At 42.0% G+C, this 26,939-nt stretch overlaps 1 protein-coding gene across 5 annotated transcripts in view; it reads right to left on the bottom strand.

Moving 5' to 3' along the window:
* ubr4 (ubiquitin protein ligase E3 component n-recognin 4) overlaps positions 1-26,939 on the bottom strand; it is a 50,866-nt gene that overhangs the window by 17,352 nt on the left and 6,575 nt on the right. Inside the window, exons 12-63 of one of the 5 annotated variants that reach the window (XM_076741106.1) lie at positions 26,781-26,880; positions 26,306-26,443; positions 25,748-25,865; positions 24,764-24,805; positions 21,195-21,382; positions 20,941-21,097; positions 20,748-20,833; positions 20,446-20,615; positions 20,030-20,309; positions 19,534-19,666; positions 19,186-19,265; positions 18,975-19,103; positions 18,523-18,705; positions 18,212-18,334; positions 17,880-18,109; positions 17,369-17,487; positions 17,163-17,260; positions 16,324-16,481; positions 15,993-16,199; positions 15,654-15,755; positions 15,471-15,571; positions 14,534-14,921; positions 14,223-14,286; positions 13,863-14,054; positions 12,925-12,995; positions 12,152-12,344; positions 10,933-11,166; positions 10,194-10,364; positions 9,909-10,091; positions 9,329-9,487; positions 8,940-9,092; positions 8,514-8,741; positions 8,218-8,375; positions 7,911-8,085; positions 7,335-7,536; positions 6,763-6,926; positions 6,386-6,602; positions 5,798-6,014; positions 5,170-5,202; positions 4,836-4,899; positions 4,587-4,721; positions 3,867-4,041; positions 3,514-3,645; positions 3,155-3,276; positions 2,812-2,923; positions 2,504-2,634; positions 2,121-2,298; positions 1,654-1,758; positions 1,036-1,173; positions 627-795; positions 254-458; positions 46-159 (exon numbers count right to left, since the gene is read on the bottom strand). In XM_076741106.1, the coding sequence (XP_076597221.1) occupies positions 46-159; positions 254-458; positions 627-795; positions 1,036-1,173; positions 1,654-1,758; positions 2,121-2,298; positions 2,504-2,634; positions 2,812-2,923; positions 3,155-3,276; positions 3,514-3,645; positions 3,867-4,041; positions 4,587-4,721; positions 4,836-4,899; positions 5,170-5,202; positions 5,798-6,014; positions 6,386-6,602; positions 6,763-6,926; positions 7,335-7,536; positions 7,911-8,085; positions 8,218-8,375; positions 8,514-8,741; positions 8,940-9,092; positions 9,329-9,487; positions 9,909-10,091; positions 10,194-10,364; positions 10,933-11,166; positions 12,152-12,344; positions 12,925-12,995; positions 13,863-14,054; positions 14,223-14,286; positions 14,534-14,921; positions 15,471-15,571; positions 15,654-15,755; positions 15,993-16,199; positions 16,324-16,481; positions 17,163-17,260; positions 17,369-17,487; positions 17,880-18,109; positions 18,212-18,334; positions 18,523-18,705; positions 18,975-19,103; positions 19,186-19,265; positions 19,534-19,666; positions 20,030-20,309; positions 20,446-20,615; positions 20,748-20,833; positions 20,941-21,097; positions 21,195-21,382; positions 24,764-24,805; positions 25,748-25,865; positions 26,306-26,443; positions 26,781-26,880 (7,924 nt within the window). The remainder of the gene's footprint in view (positions 1-45; positions 160-253; positions 459-626; positions 796-1,035; positions 1,174-1,653; positions 1,759-2,120; positions 2,299-2,503; positions 2,635-2,811; positions 2,924-3,154; positions 3,277-3,513; positions 3,646-3,866; positions 4,042-4,586; positions 4,722-4,835; positions 4,900-5,169; positions 5,203-5,797; positions 6,015-6,385; positions 6,603-6,762; positions 6,927-7,334; positions 7,537-7,910; positions 8,086-8,217; positions 8,376-8,513; positions 8,742-8,939; positions 9,093-9,328; positions 9,488-9,908; positions 10,092-10,193; positions 10,365-10,932; positions 11,167-12,151; positions 12,345-12,924; positions 12,996-13,862; positions 14,055-14,222; positions 14,287-14,533; positions 14,922-15,470; positions 15,572-15,653; positions 15,756-15,992; positions 16,200-16,323; positions 16,482-17,162; positions 17,261-17,368; positions 17,488-17,879; positions 18,110-18,211; positions 18,335-18,522; positions 18,706-18,974; positions 19,104-19,185; positions 19,266-19,533; positions 19,667-20,029; positions 20,310-20,445; positions 20,616-20,747; positions 20,834-20,940; positions 21,098-21,194; positions 21,383-24,763; positions 24,806-25,747; positions 25,866-26,305; positions 26,444-26,780; positions 26,881-26,939) is intronic. The other 4 variants (XM_076741109.1, XM_076741107.1, XM_076741108.1 and 1 more) reach the window with 4 other exon arrangements.

Below are 26,939 nucleotides of genomic sequence, written 5' to 3'. Positions count from 1 at the left end.
TTGGGTGAAATCAGAGAGAACTTAATTGAAAAAAAGACGATGTACCTCAGTAGAGGACTTGGAGCCAGACTTGGTTCGAGACATGAAGACACTGAGTAGTCTCATGATGACCAGGTGAACTTCATTGATGGAGCAACGGTCATTCTTCTTGGACACATCCTGCAGAAGAATAAAATGAATAAAGAAAATCAAGTAAACCAATGACACTTTTAAGCCTGATTCATCTGATTCATCACAAGGAGACTGGGGTTACCTTCTTGTGCATGCCAAGCTCAGCAATGAGCTGTGCTAGCAGGTCATCCAAGGCACCCTTATCCTTTTCATCCTCACCATCCAGGTCAGAGGTCAACATGAGGATAACCTGCATGTAAGGGATGGCTTGGACCCCACCCACGTTGTGGAGCTGAGAAAGGTGCTGAAGCAAGCGTTCGAGCAGCATAAGGCGAACCATGTGTAGCCTGACAAGAAACACAAAATAAAAAAAGTACGAACATTTTTAATTCTACAACTGAGCTGATCATATTGGGCTTAATGTGGAATTTTCTGATGACAATTTACCCCAAAGCACATTTATTCCTGAATTTCTTTCCTCTTCCCCTTTCCACTTTGCATTTGAGATGTCTGACCTGTTGCTTGTGTGAATGTCTCCCTCAGTCTCTCCTTCCCCCTCTGAGCCGTCGCCTTCCTGCTGGGCTGTGGTGGTGCTGATAGCGCCAGTGCTGGAGCTGACACTGCCTGGACCTGCAGGGTGGCCCTCCACTGCTGTGTCCCCATATGCACTGCTGCGTCCTGAAACTGAACACAAACGTGCATGCACAAATGAGTGAGAAAGTTGCAATAATAACTGATCAACAGCTTAAAAAAGACAGTGAAAGGTTTAATACCCATTAATTGATATCCACCGTCTGTAAAAACTTGTGCTGCTTGTATAGTTTATAGCTACTATATGACCTAAGACATGCATATAGAACATTTTGACAATCAGGCTGGTATAACAATCATAATATCTCATATTTGGATTCTGAAATCACCCACCACTGTGTTCCCCTGCTACAGAGTCGATTGCAGAACCTCCACTCTCTGAGCCCACGCTGCCACCATGCTCAGCTGGGGAGGTCCGCAGTGTGGAGCCATCAGTAGCAGCTGTGCTGCCCTCATCATCTGATGCCGGGGCTGAAATCATAGCAATAGCTGTAACAGTAAATACACCGCGGTCATCTGGCCAGGATACATAATTTCAGTTCACACTTGTGCACCAACAATGTAAAAAAGCATGCAGTACATGCCAAACACGCCTGTCATTGATGTTTTTTCTCTTGAACCTATTGTGGGTATTATTATCTATAATTATGAGCTACTTGAGTAAACATGACAGACTGAAAAGAGGATCAACAACCACTTAAATTTCAAAATACTGAACTAAGACAACAAGCTGTACCACAAGGTTATGAGCTTCAATGTAGAAAATTATCACTGGTCACAACAAATATGCTGTGAGATTTTGCCAATTTTAATTCCAAATTGTAGCTAAGATAAAAAGATTTCTTGTCTTATGTCTTATGTGAAGGATTTACCAGCCACTGGTAAATCTAAAAAACTAGCTAGCTTCCTGCTGATCCCATACTACCACCAAAGGGTTTTTTTTTTTTTTACCTGATGCAGTGGTGTCTGAAAGGGTGCCAGCATCCAGTGATGAGGAGCTTGGTGCCTGGCCAGACAGGCCAAGGCTCTGAAGGCCAAGAGCGCTGCTACTACTCCCTAAAAATGTCACAAATATGTATAATATGTTAACAGTGCTCACCCAAAATACTGATCCTCTAAGTCATGCTTATCCTGATTTCGTCAATCATTCGAGGTTAACCAGACACCAACTAAACTAAAACTGTTCACTTTTTTTGCTAAAAATGTGTTTTAGTGTGTTGTGTGTCAGTGGTATTATTTCCTAAAATTGCTAACATTTGCTCAGTGCTTCGCTGTTGTCCACAAGTCTAATTGCAGGTTCAAACAACTGTATCCTGAACAGCTGAGAACTGTTCGGAAACATCACACATAGGGAGAGTGTCTAAATGTTGAATGGGATTCCCAGATAGTTTCAGCTACTGTATTTTCAGGCAACTGACCCTGTTGATCCTGCTGAAGGCTGAGAGCAATGGCCAGCTCGACCATAGTTTCATCATCTGCATCAGGAGGGATGTCTAGCATGGGGGGGAAACCCTCAGCCCCAGCCAGCAGAGCCTCCAAGGGAGACGGATTTCCATTGTTGACATTTTCTGCTGTCTCCAGGACCATGGACTCTGACTGGAGGAGACAGAAAAACAAAGGTGTTAAGTTTGTAACAAAGATTTCTACTTGAATTTCAACTTCATATGCCAGGGAACTAAGAACAAGTTAACTATTATTTCATACTCGTGAGAGGGGTTTTTGGGTCTTTCTCGACATGTTTCCTCTCACATTGTTAACAACGCAGGAGTAATGTCAAATATAACCCACAGGCTACACTCACCACCATCTCAAAGTCCCCATGGTCCACTTCACTCTGCTCCTGACTCTCCTGTCTACCCTCTTCTCCTCCCGTCAGCACTGATGACTGCATTTTGTCATCTGCATCATCGTCGTCATCATCATCCTTGTCGCCTAACAAAGAAAAAGTTTTAGAGAACTGAATCCACATGTGGTCATAGGAGTGTCGCAGGTTCTAAGTCTTTATTTAGACAGTTTTACTGTGCAGACCATGGATTGGAATATGAACGCTAAAAACCTTTTGAAACTGCAACTGTCCTTAACATTCACCCACAGCCTATGAAAACTTACCCATAGGTGTGTTGGAGCGTGGGGGAGATGGAAGGGTCACATGTCGTCGTTTGTTTCTTGGTCGAAGCACTCTGATCAGAGCCTGCTTACAAGCAAAGCTCACAGCTGTGTCCTGAAATTGGTTCAAATACAGAATGGTTTCCTGATGACTGCAGTCCAATACAGCATTTTACGACAATATCCCATGTAACAGTTCTTATCTCAATTGTGAGATGTAATTCTGCAAAGTAGTTTCCTGATTCATCAAAATCCTGATTATAAACAGCCTTGTTTCGTAAATCCCAGGATTATAAGGATACGACTGAATTTCGTTTCTGGTGATCAATAGCAGTACCATACTTACTGGGCACAGTAACATTTGCATGTAGATTTTGGAGGCTACATTGATGTAATCCAGTTCACATGTGCAGTATGCATGGATGATATCCACCAAGGCATTCACTGTTGCTTCCACATGAGTTAAGCCTTAGATAGAGGAGAAGAAAAACATTCACATTCATTGTTTTTAACACTGTGTACTATGCTGAAATCAAAGCAGTACTTCCAGACAGTATATATTCTGTGTAAATGTTCTCGATAACATTTAAATGTGTGCTGACAGCCAGTCATCTTCACATTCACGTTACTTATAACTTATCTACATATTTTTAATATGTAGTTAACGTATTTGCACAATTTTGAGATCCCAAAGTTTGAACTTACCAGGCAGGCAAGCAGGAGCAAGAAAGGCATTCTTTGGTTTTAGAGAATGAAGCTTCCAGAAGTTATTCATCAGCTGCGTGATAAAATTACAGCTCTCACCATCCACATGTTTTTGCCCATCCTCTGTGATTTCTGGGTGAAGACAAGAAGAATATGAATGAGTCCTCTGAAACTTTTAGATTATTTAGCTCCAAAGGCACTTAGAAAGTCAATTAGACCAACAAATGTTCAGAAGAATTTCTTTTGACATGTCTGTAAATCATGATATCATGATTACAGACGGTATAATACACATAAATTGAAAAAACTGACACTGCCACCTGACACTTGTCACCAACAGAATAGCCTCTTACCAGAGTCATGGTGTAATGACTTTGTTTCTGTAAAATGCACCAAGTTGTTGGGTCTCATGATTGCAATGGAGCGGGCAGTGATCACAAGCCTCTGGAAGACATCAGGGTCGAGCTCCCTCCCCTCACGGCTGCAGCTATTCAGACACTGCACCGCGTTACTCAGCAAAGACTGGTCCTGATAAGAGGCAGAGAAGTGTTGCAATAGTTCTTTATAAGTGATGTAGAGGATGAGCACAACATTTAACACCTATAAGGTATTTGAGCCCTTACAATTCAGTTTCCATGATCATAATGTATTTCTGAGGGTGTGGTTTCTGAACAAACCGCTGTCTAACATTTACATTTAATGGATTTAACTGTTGATCAATGATGAACAAACGCTCATTGTTTTTCTGCACTGCTGGCTGTAAACTACAATACAACAATAATGTTGGCTTACTTCCCTCAAACGGGATTCAACAGTTCAATACTTATTTCCAGGGAGGTTTCTTGATGTAAAGAAATAAATCAGGGTTCATCAATACAACATACCGAAGTCTGATGTGGTTCTCTCTTTTTCCAACCATCCCTTCCTGACTTAAAAGTACTGCTAATTACTAAGTCACTTGAACTGATGAAAAATGTTTTTGGGGGCCAATGATGTTATTGTTAGAGTATACAAATGATTTTTGCAGGATGTTTGACAACTCCATGCGCATGAAAATTACTGATGTTTTTTACCTTGTGGTTGTGGTAGGCAGTTCGGCTGGTGTGCAGGCTGGCAAGCAGTCCCTTGGTCTGCTGCTGCACACCTGCAGGGGTTGGCATGGACAGGAGTAGAGTGGCCAACTCCAGCGCTGCAGCCTTATTCTTCTCCTACAAAGAGTTGAAGACATGCAGTCAACAATACTCACCAAAGGCAAGCAAGTTTAACAGGATTTTTCTTTCACATGTGTTATAACTTAAAGAATAAAATCTTCATCTGTTTACCTTTTCACTGGAGGAACCAACTGCAAAGCAGCTTTCCAAAGCCTCAAGGGAGCTGACAACCAACCTGTAATTAAGAAAGAGGATCAACACTGCTTCTACTGCAGATTTCACCTTAAATCAACAAAACAAACAGAAAAAATAGCAAATCTCAACCTGTTGCAGTCTGCACTGATCTAAATGCCAAAACAATGAATGCAAGAATGTTTAAGAAAAGAATTTTGTTGTGCAAGTGTTGAAATGGTGCATGACAGGTACACACTATCAAGCATGGACACACAAATTGGCACACATGCACAAAACCATACAAACAAGCAGAGAAAGGGCAGTTACTAACCGGTCCAAGGTTGATAAGGACTCAGTTTCACAACTTTTTATTGTATTTTTGGGAGCAAAAGAAAAAGAACAAAAACAAAGTGTGAGGATCACAGAAAGAAACAAGTGAAATTAAATGATTCAGCTGAACATAAGAGAAGCATGCAAGAAAAGATGACATCACGATAGCCATGCACTAAATACGCTAAGGAGAACCCAACCCCCACTGTTAAAACTTCAGACTCGTCCTCAACAATGCCTGCTACATAGCTGGGTAAAGATATGGTAGCTTTGGTGATATGGATAAAATCTAGAATGTCTATCACAGTAAGTGTAATTCTTTTATGACAATATCTATTAATATCATGATATACTTAATTAGATCAAAAACCAATATAGAAAGTGTTTATAGACAAAATAACCACAGGCATGTTTTGGCTAAATTCCTATCAAATCAATGCACTTCATTACCTTTATGCAAATATAAAATACCTTATTATCATAAAACAGTGCTGCTCATTGATTTGTCTACACAGGTCTCAAAAGGACAAATGTAGCCATTTAAAAGTCAAATAGTCACGCTATCTCATCAGATCATGAGTGTGGTTAACTGAACTACAGAGGGTCACCCTTAAGTGGAAAGCCCATACCTCTCCAGCACACTGCCACTTGTGGTGGTTGGCGTGGCTATGTCTCCATCTGAGGCACCATTGCCCTGGTTGAGGTTGGGACTGCAGACGTTGTTAACTGAGGCAGAGGAGAAGTCCTCTGGTGGATCCTCAGGCCAGCCGAACTGCTCCTTGGTTTTTCCATAGATCTTGATTGAATCAAGCATGGTGACTCCAGCTGGGTCAACAGATGCTCCAACTTTAAAATGAACAAGATGATGAAAATGCATCAGAAGAGAAGATGGTTTCTTAACAGTCTGCAGCAAATTCAGTGTGATCCGATGCCAAGGTATTATAAACCAACAAACTTGAAGCGCTCTGGGGTTTGTCAAACTATTTTCATTCCGACTTAAAAATCTTGTGTTGAAAGGGTGGATGGCTGGGCAAAAACCACAGATGCATGACAAAAAATACTAATATTCACCATATGGTGTGCTTTAACTTACATCAAGAAGCTACAAAAAATACTAAACTGACTTCTGAAGTAATGGGTCATCCACTACACTGGATATTACAAAAATATCAATGCATCAACAACATGTAATCATCATTGCACACTCTTGCTCTTACTAAAGATGGACAGCTTCTTGTCAGCCTGCAGGGCCTCCTCTCTGGTGAAGGGAAAGTCAAACCAGCGGGCTCTCGTCAGGTTTATCTGCATGGTGCGGCCAAACACCTCCACATAGGAAGGAGCCCTCTCAATGGCCTGTGTGCCCACCTGCACCCGCATGCCTGTCATCACCATCGAGCTGTTGTTGTTGACCGCCTCCACAGTGAATCCACCAGGCTAGAAGGAAACAACCAGAATCATGACAAAATTTATCTAATGGTGCATGTGTATAGTCTATATGCAGTGCCTTTACTATAAAAAGCATGAAACAAACACAGGCATGGCTGACAGTTGCACCTTTTCCAACACAGAATCATTTTGTTCGAACTCTCCCTACCTTTGTGTTGGCCACATACATCCCAGTGGAGTTGAGCCTGTGTTTGATCTGCTGTCCATTGTAGACCTGCAGCAAGTCATTGCCCCCAAACTCCACCTCTGTCAGCTGCTGGTTGTGTTCAAAGAAGTCCACTGGGAATGTCACCTGACTGGAGGTCCGAGTGGCTAAAAGTAAATTCATTCCATTAAAATTTGAAACTTCTGTATGTAAGTAAGCAGTTTCTGGACACTATGAACGTTCCTGAGGAAGCCACTAAACATGTTTACACAAATTTTAATGAAAATTGTGAATAATCAGCACCTTGACATTGATGTGGACTTTTAGAAAGTAGAAAACCTAAGTCAATTAACTCAGGTATTCTTGAGAACAGCTCAAATATCCTTGAGCTGAGGTTGTGTGTTACAATTACCCCCCCAAATGTCAACGGTGGCTAACTGGGCATTTTGGCAAATTACCAGCTATTGTCTAAGTACGGTGATCACACTGGCACAGAGTTGGTTAGTGCTGGGATCCACTTGCTTGAATTTTTGGTAATTAAAAAAATAGTTGCACTTTATTGGTCTGAAACTTACTAGTAGCAGCAGCTTTGCGCTTGCGGACAGGCTTCATGATACTGATGCCACAGCTGGGCTGCAGTGATGGCTGGAGCCAGTAAGAGGTGTTGTCCACATTGGCCATGTAGATTCGCAGGCTTCCGTCTTCACAGAGGAGAATCATAGTGGTCCGCTGCTGCTCATTACTGGCAGTGTGTCGGATAGCTACCATATCTTGAATCTGGGGAAAAGAGAAAATGAATGTTAACCTTAAGATATGGTGAAGAAATCAAACCCAGTGGGTGACACACGTTCCACACATGTGCACTACAAAACAAGATGACGACTGTACGACAGCAAGAAACACTGCTTTGCTGTATTTGGCCATACAACAAGGTCAAAAACATGAACAAAACAAGAACAGGACAAATGATGAGGAATACAGTACATGAGTGCCAGAGGTGAGAAGCTCATGTGCGGTCAGTGTGCTTGTAGTGCATACACACTCTTCTTAACACACTTTTCCTTTTCCCATTTCATACATTGCCGTCTCTGATTGCTGTAGTTCTATTGACTTCTAATCAACTTGTGACTGTTACATTAAGTGGTCATTACCTTAGCTTTGGCTGGCAGAGTTTTAATCTCTTGAATGAGGAAGGTGTCTGGTTTGACCATGATGACCAGTGGTATGCCTGTTGTCTGCTGCACGCAGCACACCAGGCCTGGGTGGTTCATGACCTCAGACCACTGGCACAGAGCAGGCGACATCTTAGTGCTGCCGCCATTAGAGCTTAGGAGGACAGGAGGGCAACAGAAATAGATGGACACACAGTTAGCTCTTCCATTTACCCATTACATTTCTCAGATTCAGTGCATTGGCTGGGAAGTGAAGAGAGCACATACGGTACTGAGGAAGTGTTACCCTTTAACGTTGATGGGGAAAAGCCTCTGCACTTCAGTGGTGCTGCGGCTCACTGTGGCAGCAAAGGACTTTCCCTGGCTGTAGCTGAAGAAAAGCATCTGAAGCACATGGGAGTAATACACCGACACACCACCTCCGGCTACCTGCCCATTGCTATCCTGGAGTCACACAGAAAGATTTTACCTAAATATTGCTTTCTGCCATTCAGCATTTCGAGAAACCTCACAGCAGTGTTCTCAAGTGGTAATATGATTCTGTGGGTCTAACTCCATGGCCTAGATACACATTTCACTTACCTTCAAGTCTTCATGGGTTATCTCCAATACATTTGTGACATAGAAAGGGCCATGCTGGGCACTGCTGGACTCATCCATGAGCTGGGTGTACATGTAACCTGCTGAAGACATGATGGCGATAACATTCTTCCCCTCTTCATTGAAAAGGAAGGTGGCATCACGGATCTTAGAACTTGGCAGCAGAAAGTAGTACATGGGACTCAGGGCATCCACTGACAAGTCATAAATCTGTTTAGCAAGGGAGACAAATTGAAAAAGACAAGCATTACTGAGTGTTTTTTCAACTTGAGAAAAGAAGCACCGTCATAGTAACATGTTGAGCACCTGTGACTGTCTTCCTAAATCAATAGCAAAATTCAATAAAATCACCAATAATTGGTCAACATCTAACTTAAGGTACCAAGTGTCTATTCTCTTACAGCATACCTTGACAAAGTCAGCAGTGATGATGGCAAGTTCAGTCTGGGAGCCAGGTAACCAGATGGCTTTGATGATGAAGTTGCCAGTGGCCAGTTGTGGGTGCAACACTAGATGATCTGACACAGAGCCTGTGCTGCTGAAAGTCAGCACATGGCAGTCCTGGAAAAAATGAGAGAACAAGAAAAAACAGTTAAATATCAAATTTCTACATGGCAGGTATTTTAAAAATGCTCTGAACATACTTAGCTAGGGTGAAGCCTAGCTTAACTTAGGACGAGCAGCTACTCTGACAGTCACAGTCAAAATAACGACATTGCTGTCTGTATTAGTCTCATTTTAATAGGTTTGTATGCTTTTTTTTTTTTTTGTTTTTTCAAAGAAGCTGGTTTTCTGACCTTGAGGCCGCACACAGCCAGGTAGTCTTCATTACAAGGGTTGCCTGTGAGACTGAGGACAGTGAAAGGGACTGGAGCAGAGGCCAGGCGTGTCAGGGTTAGCTTCCTCTTGCTGGAGTCAGCCTGTTTCAGGAGTGTGGACAGCTGCAGAACTGTTATCTGTCAAGAGGGAGAAGGAGAGAAAATGGGTTACCACAAACAGAACATGAAAGAAAACTGAAATACACATTGAAGGGTGTAGAAATGCCCCCCTATCTTCTGCTGCTACTCAACAAAAGTATAATTCAATCCTCTTTCCTTTATTGCTCCCCCTGTTTCTTCACCATATCAATGACCTCCAACAGGAACGAACTAACATGCATCACACACAACACCACGCACACAAAATGACCCCAGGCACCTCCTCAACCCGTTCTTCACACTGCTTCCATTTGTGGTCCTTAAATAGGTACCATCAGACCACTAACCACACACTTTCTGCTAAACTTTATTCAACCTGTGCTTTTTTTGATCAAGTAATGATACGATAAAGACTTATGTGAAATCATTTGACAAAATGACAGAAAGAAGAATGGTTTACCTTTCCCTTTTCATGGCTGACTGCAAGGTGCTGGCGGCGGCCGTGGGGTGACGAGAGGACACACATGGCAACACGACGTAAAACGTGTGCACTAATGAGTTGCCGTATAGTTTGCCCCTGGTCCCCACTGTAGTTCATCCTCACATTCTCAAAAGCCCCTTCCTGAGACCCGAGGGTAGGAACCTGAGGAAAAGCAACACAGTACTTATAATGTGGTTTCTAATAAGGTTTACATAATAACAAAGTGACTATTCTAACCATTCAACATTGTACCAGTCTTCTTACCATTAACTGGTCTGTCATCTCCACAGTTTTGTCCTGAGTGTGCAGTTCATTCAGGGCTTGCTGAGCCCGGCTGCTGCTTCCCACTGCTGATGCCTGCTGGAAGTTGGTCTGGATGGCTTCCATGAGAAACATGAGCATCTCCAGTATGACTGCTGCAGTGGAAGAGCCCATCTGTTGTGGGGAAATATGGCCAAAAGCTTGAGTCAGACAATGTAAATTGCAGCATATGTAAAAGAAATACCTTTGACGCATCGGCTACATTGAACATGAAACAAATGTGGACCGTTAGCAGAGCAGATGTGTTGTCAGTCTACCAATTAAATCTCTCTTGTCAGATATTATCAAAGGGCACAAGTGACAGGAAACAATAAATAACATTAGAAACTCTCAAAACCAAACTGTCCTGTGCACCAGTTGCTTGATAAAAAAAGAAATCTAGACAATTTTGGACCCATTTCTGACTAAAAGGGCCTTGCACACTTTTTGTAAAAAATATGAATAAAAGAATGGTCTATTTTTATGTTTGTAGAACAGATCTCTGTGCACAGCTTACATGCTGCTCTCACGCCTGGTGTTGCCAGTTTCATTGATGATAGAAGAAATGTAGTGTTGCAGAAGCTGCACAGCGAATCGTCAGCATATGTTATGCGTTCAATGTAGCCAAGGCATAAGAAGTGCAGGCAGACAGAGACATGGACTTGGAGATGAATCCAGGAGAGATGAACAGATTTTCTCTCACCACTTGTGCCACCAACTCCTCCTGGCAGCCCTCAATGCTCTTGCACACACTGCTCTTCTTCGGTCTGTCTTCATCACCGGGTTTGCCGTCACAGATGGTGACCTTGCCCTTGTCAGAGGGTGAGGCATTCTGATGGCGGATTGCACTGTCAGGCATACGTAGTTCACTCTGGAACGCAGAGGACTCCTTCAGAGTGGAGCCCATGCCACTGCTGGGGCTGCGTTTCACCAAGGCCTGTGGACAGTGTGACACAAAGGAAAGCAGTGAGAACGGCAACGCTGTTGACATTTGCATCCATATATATAACTGAATATGACAGCTCGTCAAATACAAGCTTTTCACATAAAAGCATCTTCTTTGTTACCATTAGGATAACCTGCTTTTGTTTTCACTTTGCTAGCTCCTCCATATTGTGGAGTATATAATTAGTCAAAAGGAAGGTCAGAGAGATTGTGTTGGATGGAGGCGCACTCGGGTTGGGTGATATGATGGTGTATTCTGTATGACAGTAGAAATCTGTCTACCAGCAGAGATTTGGCAATACCATTTTCAAAAAATGGGAGCAATCCCTCAGTGTCTCTGCTATATATTTGAGACAACAAATAACAAATCAGGGCTGGATCCTCATGTGATCTCGCACACCAACCCAAGATGAGGCAGAACAACTTGTTTCTACAAGGTGAGCAGTTGTTTAGTTTGTTTGGAAGTTGAAGAACAAATGTCATGAAGTACAGTGATGTACTGTACTGTGATTTTTCCATTACAGTGATATACAATTACAAATACTGTGACAGAAGATTTTGGCCCACCCCTAAGGCGCACTTTATCTAAACTGCCTCCAAAGACAAAAATCATGGATTGACAATTATCACTTGTATTGGAATTTGCTGCATCCACCAAACACTTTCACTTTGCTATCCATTTTGAACAAACCTATTATGAGCCTTTGTAATCACAAGACTGACACAGAACTAAACAGGGATTAACTGAAGGTAGAATGTAGTTGATGGTTTGTTCATCATCACATGCACATTCAAACATCCATCATATAAGATTAACTAGGAAAGCTGGCCTTTTCAGTAAACAAAATGTTGACAACAGACATTTATAACATGACTTCTCTCATTTTCTGGCCACATGTGTGGACTAGCTATAACCCTGACCAAATGAAATGACTGGATGGAAGTCAATGGGGGAATGACTTGCAAGCCAAAGTTACCGCTGTTGTTCTCTTCCCATGATGACCTGAGGTATTCGGTCTCACCTGGCAGCTGCCATCCTCTTTGGCACCGCAGTCACAGAAGAAAGAGCCATATTTGGCATAGGAGATCTCATGGTCTTTGTGACAGACCTTGGCGCACACTGTGCACACACCTACCCCATCCACCATCTTACAGGTGTGACAGTGGTACCTGCAGAATGAAAAGGACCAGGACAAGACTGTGTATAGAACATCAGCAACTTCATAACGAAAGAATGCGACCTGCATATATTTCTACATAAAGGCTTATAAAAGATTTTAATAACTATAACCACATTCCAGTTGATGTGACGTGACAAAAACCTTGTTCAGGTGTAGGGAAATAAAAACTCAGCAGTTTAATCAGTTTTGAGTGAACTTCACGAGTTGGGTTCACTATTTGCAACTTTACACATTAGCACAGCAGGAAAAAAACACACCACTTGCAGAAAAAATGTCCTGAAAACAATGACTAAAAATTATCATAATTTTGTGGATTGTTTCTTCACAATGTCAACAATGTGAATTTGTCCTGTTTCTGTGGACTTCATGTAAATCTACTGTATGTAGGATCTTTAAGAACCCAAGATTTTCCTCTTTATTCCGAGTTACGGAACAGTTCCTACGTGACAAATCTATTTTAAGGTGTAGTTCAGACCAAAAGACCTATGATCCTTATAAATAAGGAGACAGCCTCTGGTCTCTTTTAATAATAAGACTGAAATCACAGGGAAGAAGAGAATTTTCTTTACCAGTGCTGGTTCATGAACTCCTTCTGGGTGATGGTGAAGGTGCAGAGTTTGTTGCAAAGCGAGTCTTCATCCTGTCAAACATCGACAAACATGTTAGTGTGAATTGTTCCATTCAGCCACAGAAACTGATTAAAGCAAACAAAAACTGCCATGAACTGCATAACTCACTTAAGTATATTTCAGTGAAACTCACTCAAGTGGCACAAACTTGTAACATCATAATGTTTCATGCACAACACATTATGCATATTTCAGTATGTACCAAGTCACAGAGTAAAGCTTGGTTTAGGCTTCGGCGTCGCGGCGACGCCGTACCTATGGCGTACACCCTACGCCGTCACTGAGCATTTGTAGTTCTGCGTCGAGGGAACGCGCTGCTCCGCAAGTCACTGCCAAGCCGCTAGGGGGGTGCGGCTGTGTCTTTGTATGGTTTCGGGGGGCTCTTGCTGCCACGAAGAGGAGTTGTAGAGGTGGTCGTACTTGCGTACCTCCTCGATAATTCTTTCTTCGGCTTGGTCCAGTTTTTCTTGTAGCTCTCACCACAGAAACTTTGAAAATGGCGGTGTTGTTGTGCTGCGACCATAGGGCTGCGACTGAACCGAAAATTACGTTCTGAACGGACCAATCACAGTCCTCGACGTTCACGTCACTACGCGTCGACGCAACGCGTAGTCAGGATTTTTTGGAGGTGTGCGTCAAGCTACGGCGTAGGGTCCGCGTAGGGGTCTGCGTCGACGGCGTAGGTACGGCGTCGCCGCGACGCAGAAGCCTAAACCAAGCTTAACATCTTGTTGTTGTTCTATTGCCTGAGATTGGTCAGAGGATTTCATTGTATAATAATAAAGGTTCTGTATTTATCTAAAAAAAACTTGAGAGATTACATTACACTTTATGTAAATGTGCACAGAATTTGTTTGCATAAAGGGATGAGATCTCACAGAGTCTTCTGCCTGGGAATCATCCTCCTCTACTGCAAGCTCCTCCACCCAGTCAGAATCCACTTCCATGGCTTTCTCTTCTCCCTCCATTAGCAGCGCTGAGGTGCCCTGACCACTGCTTTGTCGCAAGGCATTCATCACATCAGCCAGATACGAGATGATGTGGCATGAGCATTCCAGCATGCTAGCGTGCTGAAATCAAGAAACAGCAGCACGTCAGCGACTTAACATTTAATGGTAAAAAAGCTGAATGGTAAACACATGTTAGGCCAGAGTTTGAAAAGGAATCACACCTGGATGAAGTCAAAGTAAAGCACTTCTAGAAACTGGTGCAACATACTGATAAACATAAAAACTTACCTTTCCTTGGGATAAGTTTGTGCTCACTTTTTCCACGACATTCTTCTGCGTTAAATACTTTTTACTGCAGAGAAAATTAAGAGAAATTTTCCCATGAATTTTCAGAAGTTTAAGACGCCATGGTTGTTTAATATTGGCTAAGGGTTTAGGTCACCCGATGTGAAGTACTTTTTCAATCCATGGTAATTAATGTGAGAGTTCTTCAAGCAATTTTTCTGGTGAGTTAAGCCTGAGCAGCGATGCCAAAAATGATCAGTTCCCTGATGTAAATGAAGTCAGAGGTCAGCATGTCTGTGAAACTGATTTCTTACCATCTGGTCAGCCAGTCGATAGCTGCCCTGTGCAGCTGCAGGTGGCCGGCCCCTTGTCCAGCGCTGGCAAGTGTGGCCATGATGACCATGAGTTCAGGGAAGCCTGTTCCATCACCATTGGCCAGCATGTCTGTCGCCATGGGAATGAGTGTGCTGAGGAGGACAGTGCACACTCCTTCGCCAACCTGGCTGTTGTCACGTACAATGTGGGTGGTGAGCAGCTGCAGAAGCTGTCGGTTTTCTTGCACTATTTCCAGCTGCTCCGAGTCCTTTGGTGGGGTGGCTGTCATGCGCGTCAGCCAGGACTGTAGACGAGAAGGCTCCACACAGGCCAGCTGGGCCAGTGAGCCACACAGACACAGCAGGCTCGGGTTTGGGCTCTTCTCCGCTAGATACAACAACATCACCACGAGATTTAGGCTTGTTGGAAAATGTGATTGATTTTTGATCATTTTAAGGCGTCAGTATGCTTCAAATGTGTTTACTGGATCACTGAATGGTGCCTGAAACCCACTCCTTAACAGCTTTCAAACATTAGACTCAATGCCCCCTGTCACTTTCCAAAACAGGCAATCAGACAAGTAACGCCAATTTACGCAGCAATTAGCCTGGTGTGCAGCAGTAAGTATGAAAGGTCTGAACATTCTTCACACAAGTACTTCTATCACCTTTTGGGTATGACCAAATGAAACACCATGCAGGCCTTTAAGGAGAGACTGTCTCAAAGCATGTGACTCTTTATCCATTGGTACAATTTTCATCTCTCACCCCTCTCTGAAGGGAGGCTTTTCACTCCGCCTTCAAATGTAACCATTCGGAAGAGCACTTAATACTTTAACCATTTGGTCAGGCAATTCGGAAAAAACAGTCCATTTGAAGCATACTCTAGTCTCTAGATAGCTTTTATTGACTGGTGAAATTACAACTGTTGACTTACTTAGCTGGAAAAGCTTAGTGAAGAATTTCAGCACCCTGTTGCAGAACTTTGCAGATAGGTTTTCATTGGCTGTCGCCATCATAATCTGGACAAGCTCACCGCTGGAAAAAAGGAGAACAAAATAAGTGAGGTAGTTGCAAATATGTGGAATAATGTGGCCTGTGTTAACAGTTGAGCAGATACCTGAATGAAAAGAACTCTTCCATGGCCTTGCGGACTTGACTGCTCTCAAGTTGTTTTTCAAGGTACTGGAGGCATTCCTCAAGCACAGACTCATCCAACCCACTAAAGAAAATTAGATATAAGGTTGGTATGAGGAGTGAAACTCAATTAGACAAACAAGCAAGCTAGTAAACAAAGACAATTTTAACTAGGCTAAAATCTGCACAGCGGGGCTTCACTCTTCAACACTACAAACGTCTGTTTCCATTTTGCATTACATGTTCTGATTCCATGTTAATATCAAATGTAATTTTTAATGCAGGTGTGACTCATCATCATATCATGTCACACATGGTATACCTGTTGGGATCTGAGTGATTGGCAATGATGTTGTAACACCCGGTCACCAAACGCTCGTAGATGCGGGCTAGGAAGGCGTCTGACTCTGATGGGCCCAGGATGCGCTCCAGTGAGGTGCTGCTGATCTCAGCCACACTCTCTGTGCTGCTCTCCAGGAGGAGGGGCAGCAAAGTGCGCACAACCTGCGAAGGATTCAGCTCCTCTGTGCTGAAGAGGCAAACATGCAGCAATATTAACTGAAGAATACAGGTTTTTCATAATGCATTCTGTTAATCACATACTATTGGTGATAGCGTTTAATGATTTTGAACAGGACAGGACAAACGCTTACACAATGAGGTCCCCAGTCAGGCGCACTAAAGAGAGTAGGATGTGTTTAAGAGAAGAGGCCAGAGGCAAGGACTGACAACTCAGTGTGCCGAGGTGAGCTGCTTGGATGGCGCTGATGTAGCTCTCTGATGGAATGGTGTCATTGGCAAACGCATTCCGCTGAGAAAGAAAAAACATCAGGCTATTAGTCTCATAACTGCAGATGTAATATTGTTTTTAAAATGACATGCTGAGTAGAGCTGGGAAATATAAGTTAAAACTTTTTTGTAATCATACTGGATATCTCTGGATATTAATTAAATGATAATTTAAGACTGACATTTCAGACAAGATCCATAACTTAAAATGGACATCTTATGATAAATAGAATCAGATATAGAGAAGCATGCATTATATCTAATGTTTAAAATTGCAAGTTTCACATTAAAAAAACAATAAAGAAATAACAATTGCATTGAAACAAAAAAACGCAGCTGCTCTTAACACATTAGCCAAAATCAACAGCAGAGTGTAAGGATGTACCATTTTTTGTCAGTGCTGTGAACTGGAACAGGAGTGGGTGGTACGAAGTTTAAGTTTACACATTGTCATATGTTGTACATATTGTACAGCCCCTTGAGGCAAACTGTGATTTGTGATACTGGGTTATATAAATAAAACTTGAGAAAAGTAAAATCATCCCCCATGGCAAACTCATAGTCAGCGGCTCTGTATCAGACCACTATTAGAATAAAGGCAAAAAAACTAAATGGTGAACAGATTGCCTACTCTCCTTTATAATGTGGCTCCCAAGACAGACAGAGTCAGATTGAACCAAAAGCAGCAACTTTAATCACATACCCATGAGCCAATGTTGGGGAATTCATTGGTGTGGATGCCGTTCCAAGTCTCACATATCGTCTGTACAGCTGTTGGCAAGTTCTGCATAATACTGTGACCTGTGAATTTTAAAGAACGCTGGTTAAAACAGTGAGTATACAGAGAAGTTGTGTAAGTGAATATACTGTTTTACAACTTTGCTCTTGAGTAATCCATATTTCACATACCCAGCATATTGGCCTTGCAGCGGGTGGAGCCGATGGACAAAACTGCAGCGTAACCTTGGAGCTTGGCATCTGTCAGCTTGTTCTCCCCCTCCTCTGGGATGTTCATGAGTAGGTAAGACCTGGTCATGACAAGTGTGGTTTAATAATTTTATTCACACTGACAGGTTTTCTTGACTGAAATATGGTTTGCCTCGTGTGTGTATTAGACTACAGCACTGTTTGCAAAATGTCAGCATGAAAGCTCTGCAGTTGAGGAAGTGATAAAATAAAAAAAATAATGTTCTTTGTAGTTCCTGTTAAAGTTTTAATAAATGACTCAAAACTCTAGTCACATACAAAAAAAAAGGAAAAATGAGAAAATAATCATTATGGATTTATCTGCTTTAGGCAGAAGATCAAGCAATAAAATAGCAAAACCTGCAGCTATTTCAATCGCACCCTCATATTCCAGCTTGCTAGACATAATGCATGACCTAGATGAGCTTGGTAGTTAGACTGATCCCATTCTCACCTTGTAAAGGCTGTGTAAACATCAGTGAGCTGCAGTGTGGCAGGCAGAAGGTTCTTTGTGATCTCAGATGACTTGTGGGTGTCTGCCTCAATGGCAACCTTGGACAAATGCTCATCTAGGGAAACCTGCACTTTAGAGATGACCGCATCCAGTGTATAGATGGCTTGCAGAGAGGGTAACTGATGAAGTGGAAGGATAACATTTGGGTCGACACTGGAGAAGGTTGAAATCTGCAACAGAATCAAGTCGGCAAAGAGAAACAGTTACGTTCAACATTTAGTTTGGACGACAGTCGATAGGCAGGTCAAAAATGAACAGACTGTAATCATTACCTGTCTTGCAATGTACTCCTCTGCTAGTTCCACATCGTATTTCACAGTGCTGCACTTAGAAGCCGTCATCTCAACCAGAGAGGCTGCTTGGTCTGCTTTCATTCCCTGCTTCACCAAGTGTTCCTGTCAGTGAAGACATGGCCAGAATTATACACCTAACACAATACACCAAAATAAACCATGATAAAAAAAGAACTCACAATATCACATTACAGGATTAAGACACAAAATCAAAGGTAATATTTTTGGAAGTCATTTATTTGTTTTGGCATCTATCATGCATTCTGTAGGGCTTTCAGGTGTCAACAGACCTTGATCCAATGCACATACGTAGACGCCCGGAGACGTGAGGACCATCGCAGTGTGTGCAGGATGTCGCTCTCACTGGGATCACTGCAGCCAGTCTTTAGCTGCTCCATGTAGGCTTTTGAGGGTGGTAAAACACCCAAGATCCTCCACAGTATCAAGAAGTAGTACTGAAGGGAGCAAGCCTCCTGTGCAGAGTGATAAACAGACATGCAATGTTTTCTCATCCCAACTCAATTAATGTCTGGGCTGCAGTCTGTTGCTGTTGAGTTACTATAAATTAAAACTTAACAGTTCCTAGCGGTGCTTCACATTAAACGGCTTTCAAAATGAAACATCTGGAGGGCTTTTATTTTGGAGCACATTGAGGAAGAGTAGCCTTAGTCATGGAGGTGCATCATGGGCTTATTTACCCTGTTTATCCAGCTCGAAATTTGTTCGTGTGGTGTGTTCTTACCATAGGAGTGATGGGCTTGTTCTCCTGTCTTCTTGCCGTGTCAAACTCTGAGCCTGCAACCAGGAGTGAGATGAGCCATGCGTATAGGTCATCATATTTCACTGCTCCACTGACCAGCTTAGGAAAGACCTACCAGGGAGGAAAAAATGTTCTGTTTGAATACAGCGAGGCACAGGGGTGTAAAAGATCTTTTTTCAGGTCAAAGTCCCACCTTGCTGTCCAGTCTGCTGATATCATCTTCAGATGCCTCAGGGGACAGAACGCAGTAGAATTTGGGCTGCACATTTGAGTCTAAGGTTAAAATGTACAAAAAACAAATATTAATTTCTAATCGAGTACCACCATAGTGACATCCTCTTCACAGATGCAAAATTAGAGCACAGACTGTATGAATACATGTGTGAAAGCTGCTGAGGTTCTATGTAAATTGTCACCTTCATTATTAATCTCCTGTTGTTTTAACTTCCACTCATACAAAAAGTCCATTCAATTGGTCATGTTTTGCACCTCCTGCCATGCTCTGGCCAGTGGCCAAAGAAGTTACTATGACTGGTCTTACCTGCTGAACAGTGTTTGGCCCAGTTCTCCTCCACCTCTTTGAACCCATAGTAAAGTGGAAGACTGCTGCGTTTGCCACCTTCCTGAACAGAACCTGGGCCAGTGGATGGTGGGGTGAGGAGGTTGTACTGCACCTATAAATAACATTCATAGCAGAGAGAAACTAAATTTCCTGTCATCACAGTGTCACACACATAGCCATATTTATTTAAGACTCAGCATTATTGGATCATTGGCTGCTGCAAAGGAATCCACTGGGAAAGTTACTATTACAATGTTTTTATATTCAAATGAGCCTTATGTAATATTTACGATGGAATCTTTAAGGGTGCTCTACATTGGGGAATTATTCAATTAATACATTTTCTGAACAGAATTTTTATGAGAAGTATAAAAAACAAGTCAGGCTTGCATAAATTGAAAAGATAGAACCACACTTAATATATGCAATTTACCATCAGGACAAGACAACTACCATTAAAAAATAAGCAATTAACCTGTTCAAAAAGGTACAAGGGAGCCTTGGAGTAGTGACGCAGCAGGTAATCAAAAACCAGACACAGGCGGGCCAGGTTGAGGGGCACTGCCTTCAGCTGGGAGTCTCTGCTCTGTGCCACTTCTGTGATGGCCTGGGTGACCAGGGTCAGGACTGACCGTCGTCCACGCTCCGACAGATTGTGAAAAAGGAGCAGCAGGAGCTGGAGGTGCTCCACATTCAGGTCATCTTCTCCGTGAACAGAGCTCTGGATCGTGTGCTGCTTCAATGTTCCCAAAAATCTTAGAGAACAAGAAAGGAAAGGTAGCAGAAAGGAGAAACTGGTTTTAAAAGGTGTTATGGTGACAGCATCGAGGGAGAATTTAAAACACTCCATTGTTCATATGAGCCAGATGAGAATTACAGTGGATGCAATACCTTTCCCAGACTTTCATACACTCAGGCACATCTGGTTCTCCTTGCACACTGGCTTTGTGTTGCCATATGAGTAGAAGTCTGGAGAGGACTGATAATGACTGGGGGTGAATGTACAGAGGCCAGGGCCCCTCTGAAAAGGGCGCAACTCCTAACTGCTGAAGAAGAGTGTTCTGGGAATGACAAAAGACACAATAATAAGTATGTGACATTGAATAAACAGTTCCTATATAACAGGCTCATTATTTTAAGTTATTTGCAGAGATTCTTGGTGCTGGCGAACACAGTATTGGCATTCCTCTTACCTGCAGGGCTGGGGATGGAAGATCTGATGTTACCAGGGTGTGGTTGAAGTGATACAGAGCTAAAGAGAAAACTTCATCTGAAGAGCCTGAGGAAAAACAAATGCATTCAAAATAGCTGCATGCATTTCTGTATACCAATGATGGGCTGCATTTTTAGATAATTTGCATAATAAGTCATTTTTTCCAGGCATACCTTTCACATCCTTGTCCACGTCTTTGATGATGCTGGCTAGTGTAGCCATGTGCTGCTCTGTAAGAGACACGCTCAGGTAGTTGCGGATGAAGTTGTTCCTGGACTTCAGCATTGAGGTGGTGATGAAGTTCAGAATACTGGAGGTTAAACTGAGGAACTATAGGAAGAAACAACAAAAACATACATATTTATTCCGGACCTAATGCTGCAACAATATACTGCATGTTTTCACGTACACAAAAATGAGTCCTAACCAGTTCAGGGTCTTTACGGCCAGCTAAAATGTTTCCATTCTCGCTTGGATTCTGCTTGCTGGGGCTCTTCAGTCTGGGAGACGTCTCCAGGGGTGGGGGTGGTGGAGGGGGTGGGGGAGCAACTTTGTCTTTGGAGGGTGAAATGGTCTCCTCAAACCAAAGCCCCAAGATGGGTTCACTGTCATCATCTGCAGAAAAAGACAAATCATTTACATGCGAGAGGAGGTGAAAAATTTCCAAAGACTTTCAAGACATTTGTTAAGTGGTAGTGACATCATCAAGAGGCAAAATGTAAAAAGCTCCGAACTAGTGCATGACACCTACAACACTGTGCAGGCAGAGGACAAGAGCCAAAGACTGCAATAATAGTGAACACACAGTGAAGTCCTGTTGGTGAATATCCACTTAAAGATTAACACTACAGTACACACTGTATTCTACCTTTTCTTCTATACATTTGCCATAAAAACAGGTTGTGAAATGAAAACGACAGAGCACATGCTGTAGTGTTTCCTTGTCACCCCAGTTGCTGAAAAACTGACACTCGACTGTTCCACATTCTCGCAACCAATATCCTTCCATGAGGTAATGTGTCATGACTGTGAGCACCTAATGCTTTAACACTGGTCAAGCTTCAACCGAATCCTAGAATTTCCAACACAATATGTCCATTAGACTTAGGTACTGTTTAATTCATTGATGGATTGGCGAAAAGGCTAAAATTCATGAATCATTCATCAAAGTTGGGTTGTTTTCATGAAAGCGATTAGAAAATCTAAGCATTTAAATAGCACGCAATGCTGATTTCATAGCTGCCTTGTGTGTGCGTTCCTCTACATACTATTGTGCTACTGGCTTAAATGAGACATTGCGTAAGTCAGGTTGACTCTTGATGCTAAACATGTATTGTTACTCTAAACTGGAGGCTGTACAATCTGCTGAACTGAAACACATCACTGATGCATTATTCCATAACAGAAAGCACCGTATTACAATCAACATTAGTAAAGGGAAATTACATTTGATCATGCACATGTAATCGTGTTAATTTCCACTATGTTTGTTCATGCTGAATCCTGTACAATGTAGCCTTGATGTAATGTAGCCCTGAGTGAGCCTGCCTGAGTGCCTAAACTAAGTTTTGTTGTCCAGCTCGATGTCATTAAAGAGCCTGACCTTTGGCTTCTGAGCCCTTCATCTTGAGCGCAAAGGCATACAACATGCTAACTGAAAGAGGCAACCTCGACCAGTGTGAAGACCAAGCCAGAGCAGGAATAGAGTAATATTTTTAAGGACCGACACCACAGGCCACCAAGCCCCTAAATTTGGGGGGCCAAAGTACCTTTTTGGCAGCCCAAATGTAAACTTCTGTAAAAACAGTACATAAAAGGCAATTTAATGCAACTCAACACAACCTTCCACACTTCCATAAATTAATGGCATAAACAGCATGAAACAGCATTATCAACTTAAACTGAAAGCTCAAGTTCTTTGTGAACATATGGTACATAGGTTCTCTCTCAGTTTCCCAGTTCACAGTCTTGTATCTTCTATCACAACCTTTTTTGCACCCCAGGGATGGGTATTTTTAGAATTTTATCCATATTACTACTCTTATGAATACCCTATATCGGTTCACTTCTTTATTGATATTCTTATATCTTATATTACTGAACAATTGCTTTTTAAAAATGTATACTTGAACTGAAAACAGAACAAACACTGTGCCTAATGTTTTGCCTCATCAGCTTCACTGATTTTTGTAAGTATGCTTATTCTGAATTTGATGCCTGCAACATGCTTCAAACAAGTTGGGACAGGAGCAACAAAAGACTGGGAAAGTCGTGGAATGCTCCAAAAACACCTGTCTGGATCATTCCACAGGTAAACGGGTTCATTGGTAACAGGTGATAGTATCTTGATTGGGTATGGTTCATCACTTTGTGAACACATGATTGTGTACAGTATACTATGACATGGACTCAGGAACACTTTGCAAAAGCCATTGTCAGTAAAGTGCATTTGCAGTTTGTTTGCATGATTGCATTGTTTTTATTTATGTTTTACACAACATCCCAACTTTTTGGGATAGGGGTTGTATGTCCTCAAGAAGAAAACTTGCTTTAGATGTGGCATTTTATGACATGGGGGCTCTGCCAGACATTTTGAGTTGATCCTCACAACACACCCTGCTCCATTCTTAACCAGAGTATAAGACATAATGTCAACAGATCTATTTGTGTGACTATAAAGACATTCATCAATCTCTGTCCTAAGGTGCTCTTCTACCAAGCACACGACCACTACCATGTGTTCAACAACATCGTGTCATGGACAGTCCACGACAAGCACCGTAGTCACAACGGTTCAGATCTCTGGCAGCCCCTCCCTCCCAGTCAAACCCATCTAGGTTTTTCTGCTGCACTCTACAGTTCTTATAACCAGGGGTTGGACCACTAGGGTCACTGCTTTCGCTTGTCACCTGACTAGCAAAACACACAACTAAGGCACCTATCTTTATGAGTGGTGGCCGAACAAGGCTACCTGTTTCAGTAGCCATGAATCATTACAATATAGTTTAGCAATACTGTGTTTAGACTTGAAAAGCATCTCATTGCAGATGTCGCCTCTGATGTATCTACAGATTAATTCAAATACAAAAACAAGGAAAAACTTTTAAGTGTTAAAAGAATATCACTTTAAGTTGATATTCACAATTGCATGCAACATCAAACATCATAAGTTTTCAGGTGACAGCAAGACGTAGCATAGTGTGTTTAAGCCCATAGTTTACAAGCACAACTTGAGTTTATCATATTCAAGAATAATACCACTGTTTGACATGGGTCCTACATTATTTTTGTACTGGGACATTTTCAGACGTGTGAGGAGTAATGCAGGGAGAGGTAAGAAGAACGTGTTCACCAAAGAAAAAATAGACAGAAAAAGATCTGAGGTAGGGCTCGGTCACATGGTCACAAAATCAATATCGCAATTTTAAATACTTACAATACTACAGTATCGACAAATTATTAAATATAAATAAAAGAGTTAAGTTGAACTGAAACAACAATCTGTCTAACAACTATCAAGTGTGCATTAAATTTGACAGGAGAAGATAGGGGCACAGACTGGGTGATAAAGGAGTGATGCTGGGTTTTTAGGGCACAGCTATTGAAATCAACTTGGGAAAATTTTACTCAGCACACCAAGACTGTAAATGTTGGCATTAGGGAACTTTTCAATTCAGCACCCAGCTCTAATCTAAGGCTTTAATACTCATAAAAACCCACATGTCAACACCACTGGTATTGTCCTTTGAACCACAATGAGCCACAGATGAACCTCTTTGACAAAACATTCGAATTTAATTCATGTCAATTTCAGTGGAAAGCACCTATCAGACCAGGGACTGTTTTGCCGAAGCCTCTGCATCTGTGGCTCCGTCATTGTCTAAGCTATTAGGGCCACAGCTCAGAGCCTAAATTGTGAGACAAACAATAACAAAATGAATCTATGACAGTGAAGTGGACACCAAGTCTTTGACCTGAGGACAGAAAACTGCTGACCTGAGACACAAGCTGCACTTGTCTTCTCCTGTCTTCTCTCTGCTGAAATAGTAAACACTGTCAACTACACTGTCATTGTGTGATGAAGGGACAAAAAATGTGAAGTACATTACTGCGTGTATACGTTTACCCTTCTCACTGCTGCCACAACCTGACTGACTGCTGCACTGACAGCACAGATTCCCTGCTTCACTAACACTCCTCAGCAATGACTCAAGCACAGAGAGCTGAGCTGACTGCCTTCAGTATCTGCATCCACACTGTCAGAGAGCGATATCTCAGGCATACGTTGAAGACATTACATACAGCTTTTGTGATGTTGGCCTGTTGGCCATTTTACTCATTAAGTGATGAGCACATAAGGTGTGACTCCATCACATCTAGTTATATCATGTGCTGACCATACCGTCATTTTATGGTCAATAAATGTACTATACTTACTAACAGTTTCTTCAAGATCAAATTTATTAGAGATGCACAAATAAAGAATTTCAGGGCTGATGATGATAACCAATAATCATCTGTTTGTTGTTGTTGTTGGTGTGCATCCCTCAGATGTATATTATCAATGTAACTGATCATTACTTGGTCTTCTTGGATCAATATACTTCTTGCATTATTAAATATCAATAAATCAATGCACCATGTGTAGCCAAGATATCATCTTATTAACAGAGTTTAAAGCTTGTATTTCACTTAATACCACCATCTTCTTTTTGTTGGAAATCCATTTTGCTACACTGCATTTTTTTAATGTTATTTCAAATTCATAATATTTAAGAAGCACGGTGTAGTAAACACAACAGCTGTCCCACTCCAATTACGTTAATTAATTCTGTTAAAACTATGTTTAAAAAAAAAAAAAAACAGACTCATGATTCTTTCTTGTTTTGCAAGTTGCTAATACTCTAACATGAACATTGAATTTCAAGGAGGCCTCCTCAAGTGATGGCGTAATTGCTGGTATCCAGAATGATAAAGTACCTTGACTGCTGTCCTCCTCTGTACTGCTGAAATCATCCTCATAGTAGGTGTTTGAATCCGTGGAAGCGCTGGCATCGCTGCTGACTGAGCCCTTCCTCTGACGTTGGAGAACACAAGCCTGATGGAAGCAAGACAAGAACAGATTTAATATTTTACTCATAAGAACACACGGCAGACAATTGAGTCAAGACACAGGATCACACACTTGCAGTTTATACCAGATGATTTCAGAGTGGACTAGGGATATAAAAGATATTTGCGAAAAAAATAAAAAAGATGGAGGCAGACCATCGTTGCCAGCTCATTGCACTTTTGTGTGCTATGTTTCAAAGTAAAAACAACAATAGAAATAACTGTGGATGAAGTCACGGCTGAGAAGATGGAATCAACATTGTGTATACATTCTGCTGCACAAGCTACAGGTGAGTAACGTCAACATCTGGTTGGTGACGCTTGCTCTCATAGGCTATCGCAGGTTTCTGCTCAATAATCTATCACTGTTCTTTTCACACTACAGGATTTCATGCAAATTACAGTTGTGTAAATATATGGCCGCACCTTTTTGTAGGAAGTGGAGAGAAGGGTGAAGAGCAGATTGGTCAGCGGCACAGAGTCAATGAGCCTCTGGACCCTCTGGATGGACGTGCTCTGAGCCATGATGTTGAGCTCAGCTGGTGGGCCATCACTCGCCCAACCCTGCAGGTGGACAGAGGGAGGAATTAGAATAAGGAAACAAAGCTTTCAAGGAATAGAGGGTTCCTTTTCCATGCTTGTGATAGGTGGTTCTTCCTGTATATGTTCATGTTGAGATCTTCGTTTTTTTTTCCCCAACATCATTTTACATTGACACGACATTAAGTCATATAGAAAGCCTAACAGGTTCAAACAGGTTGAATGCTTGAATTGTATTCACTGCAATGCCTCCAGCAGACACTTCCTGTCTACAATCGCTACAGTGATGCAGTGCTCTTATACGATATGAATTTTCTTTAAAATGACAGGAGAAAGGAAGAATATTTGTTGCTTCATTTACCCGGTGCAGTGCCTCAACTTGCAGATCCTGGAAAAGCGAAGTCAAAAGCTTGATGGCGTGGTTGGCCAGGATAACGGACAAAACTCCAAACCCTTGATGTCTTCAGAAAAACAACAAAAATGCCAAAAACAATTGATGCACACATCACTTTTCAAGTGT

Source organism: Chaetodon auriga, chromosome 10, assembly GCF_051107435.1.
Source record: "Chaetodon auriga isolate fChaAug3 chromosome 10, fChaAug3.hap1, whole genome shotgun sequence".
Lineage (NCBI taxonomy): Eukaryota > Metazoa > Chordata > Actinopteri > Chaetodontiformes > Chaetodontidae > Chaetodon > Chaetodon auriga.
Note: the sequence above shows the minus strand (reverse complement) of the source record. Positions and strands in the feature narration are given on the sequence as shown.